General features: G+C 41.0%; 1 protein-coding gene across 2 annotated transcripts in view; it reads left to right on the forward strand.

Moving 5' to 3' along the window:
* Positions 1-2,967, forward strand: part of LOC104496152 (chromosome unknown open reading frame, human C2orf43) — a 99,298-nt gene that overhangs the window by 60,530 nt on the left and 35,801 nt on the right. For both annotated transcript variants that reach the window (XM_010139232.1, XM_010139233.1), the window contains one exon: positions 1,328-1,528. In XM_010139232.1, coding sequence (XP_010137534.1) covers positions 1,328-1,528 — 201 coding nt within the window. The remainder of the gene's footprint in view (positions 1-1,327; positions 1,529-2,967) is intronic.

Here is a 2,967-nt window from a genome sequence, read left to right on the forward strand (position 1 = left end):
TAATAAAAAGAGGCCCAGGATTGATTTCCCTGAGAACGTACTTTTCTTTGTCTGAAACCAAAGTAGTATCAGCTGGAAAGTAGAAAGATTTCTTAAAATAGTTCTGTCTTTGATATAAATAGCACTTTCAAAGTCTGCTTTTAAAATACTCTAGAAATTACAGTATGGCAAGGTACTGATATTTCCTGAATTTCTGGTGTTTGCTGTGTTAGAATGCCCAGATGTTGTAAGCATCTCTTGGTGGCGTGCCCTGCCTTGCACAGGGGAGCTGCTGCGACCGGTGGTGCTGCACACGGGTGCGGTGGCATACATTAGCTGAGTCTCAGCTGAGAGTAATGACAATTATTTTGAAATATCTTTTACAAAAATATTAGTGTAATTTGCTCAATACATACAGTGATATGTGCCGTAAGCAGACGTATATAGCTACATCTATTTTATTTATGCTGAGTCACCAATGAAGCACAGCAGTTTATACCTGTTTATCTGCAAATGCAATATCCAGCGTCTCTCCTGGTTTTTGTTCTTGATACTTCTGTTAGGTTCTGTAGTCATGTGTCTCTGAGAGGTTTTCCTGTATGAATTCTGGCAATATGTTTTTACTTCCAGAAAAAAAATGGCATGTATCCTTCTAGACTAATGATTTGATCTTCACATGGAAATGTAATTGAGAGTAGGTATATTAATTCACTTTTAGTTAGCGTGGGTGGGGTTTTAATTGGTTTCATTCTATTTTAAGACTACAGTGTATTCTATTATCATAACATGAAATAATTGCCACCTTTCGGATATGCCTCTCTCATTATGATGTACAACAAGCCATATTGTGCACTGCTGGACACGGCTCAGTGCGGGTGCTGTGTGCTTACTCTCCTTCTGACCGATTTTACCTGTATTGAACTGCAGACTGAGAACCCGGGTGTTGTCAAACTGTAAAGTTACCATCACTGCGGCTGACTTTTTTAATGAGGTTGTTTTATGTAGAGGAAACAGTTTACCAGATGAACTAAAAGGCCATGTACTTGTGCTGACCCTGCTGGTTCCTGCCTGCTGCCCTCTGCTGGGTCCTGGCCTCCTGGAGCAAGGGGCCGGGCTCTGCTGCTGAGCACTTATTCCAGGACTGGTAGGACTGAGAGTTTCATAACCACACTCTTGTTCGCTTTGTCTTTTACAAAATTTACCCTGGGTGCACCACAAAGCCTGCCTGCGTGTCTGAGGTGCCTGGAAACCCAGCTTCAAGTGGAGGCTCATTTAAAAGTGAAGTCTCCTAGGCTGGGGTGTGATGCTGGAGGACTTTGCTGACAGACATTTTCTCATGGCCTAACAGGTTCTCCGCTCTGTGCTGCTGTTTCCAACGATAGAGCGTATGGCTCAGTCCCCTCAAGGAAAGCTCATGACCCCTTTGCTGTGCAAACTCCGTTACGTCCTGTACATGCCCGTCTACCTGCTGTCCTTCCTACCCGAGGGAGTCAAAGCCTCCCTGGTGCGGTTTGCTCTGCGAGGAATGAAGACCTGTGATGAATCTTCCGTAACAACATCTGTAAATCTCTTCAGCGTGGACTGCATTGGTGAGCACCTTTTTTTTTTTTTGTTACACCTAATTGTTACACCTGTACTGTAATCATTTAGTAAATGTTGATGTAGTTTTATGGGCAAAATCTTAATAGTAAAGCATGAATAAGTTTTGAAAAAGGACAGGTCTGATCTTTCCTCAAATTAAGACCATGGGTACAAGAAGATCTCAAATGAGTCAACTAAAAAAAAATCTTAAGGGGAGAGTAACAAATACAGTATTTTGCCAAAGAATATATATTTCTTAGGAAAACTGACTTAACAGAATCTCATGTGATTAAAACACTGTTTTACAATCTAGTTTATGTTCCTTATGACTGCTTATGTTTTGCATTTCATTCATATTGGCTGGTGAAAATAAATCAGTAATCAGTTTCACAAAGGGTTCTTTGCATTTGTTTTTTTTTTAAGCTACGATTTAACCAGCCCTATAGATTTTGTCGTCTGAATTGGAATATTGCTAAATTCAGAAAGGGCCTTCAGCCTATAAAGACACATAAAAGTTACTTTATGCACAAAAGAATTTCAGCACTTTTTGGGGCACGTGGAGAAAGATAGAAGATTAATGTCCCTCCAGTGCATATTGTATGCCTATTTTGCACATTCTAGCAAGAGAAACAGCTTTGAGAAAAGGAGTAATTTCAGATAAATTATGTTAAGTTTAGAATGAAAACCAGAACGTGGCTTGTGCTATACTCCAGGTATTTTGGTAAGTTAGCAGTTGAAAACGATTTGGAATAGAATTGACGTGCTAACACAGTAATAATAGCAAGAAGGAAGTTTTGATTGCATTAATAGTAGTAAAAACACATTCCTACGTTTCCACTTGTGCTCTGTCTTCTATCAGTTAAATTTTACCTACTAATCGTCCAAACAGATGTGCCAGAGTAACTCTGTGATTGCAGCGAGGTCCTATACCTTTCTGTGTGTTGATCTGTATTGGAGACTTGCTGTAGGACTGCACAGCGACTGGAAGCAGGATGGGCAGTGAGAGTTCTTGCTGCCAAACCTGGACAGCCCTATTTGTGTTCTACAAACCTGGCATAATGACAGTTGCTGCACTGCAGTACCCTGTGCCTGACAAAATCAGGCTCCTGGTTGATAATGTAAATTTCTGATAGAAGTCCAATGATTTGCTGCATGAGTTCCTATTCATGTAAGGCAGTTTTAGGACGACCAAGGAGAAAGCAAGCATGCAGTCATACGTACACCAGGTTTTCAGGCTTCTTCCTTTGATAATTTCATCTTGGAGAAAGGTATGTGAAGGTCTGTGGGGTCACACCTCCACAAGCCAGGAATCGTCTGGTCCCCACAGATAAACTTTTACCTCTTAAAACAGTTTATCCACATGCAGGGTTGTATTGGAAGTGGACCTTGGCCTGCGTTAACCTCCAA

Source organism: Buceros rhinoceros, unplaced genomic scaffold, assembly GCF_000710305.1.
Source record: "Buceros rhinoceros silvestris isolate BGI_N320 unplaced genomic scaffold, ASM71030v1 scaffold2657, whole genome shotgun sequence".
Taxonomy (NCBI): domain Eukaryota; kingdom Metazoa; phylum Chordata; class Aves; order Bucerotiformes; family Bucerotidae; genus Buceros; species Buceros rhinoceros.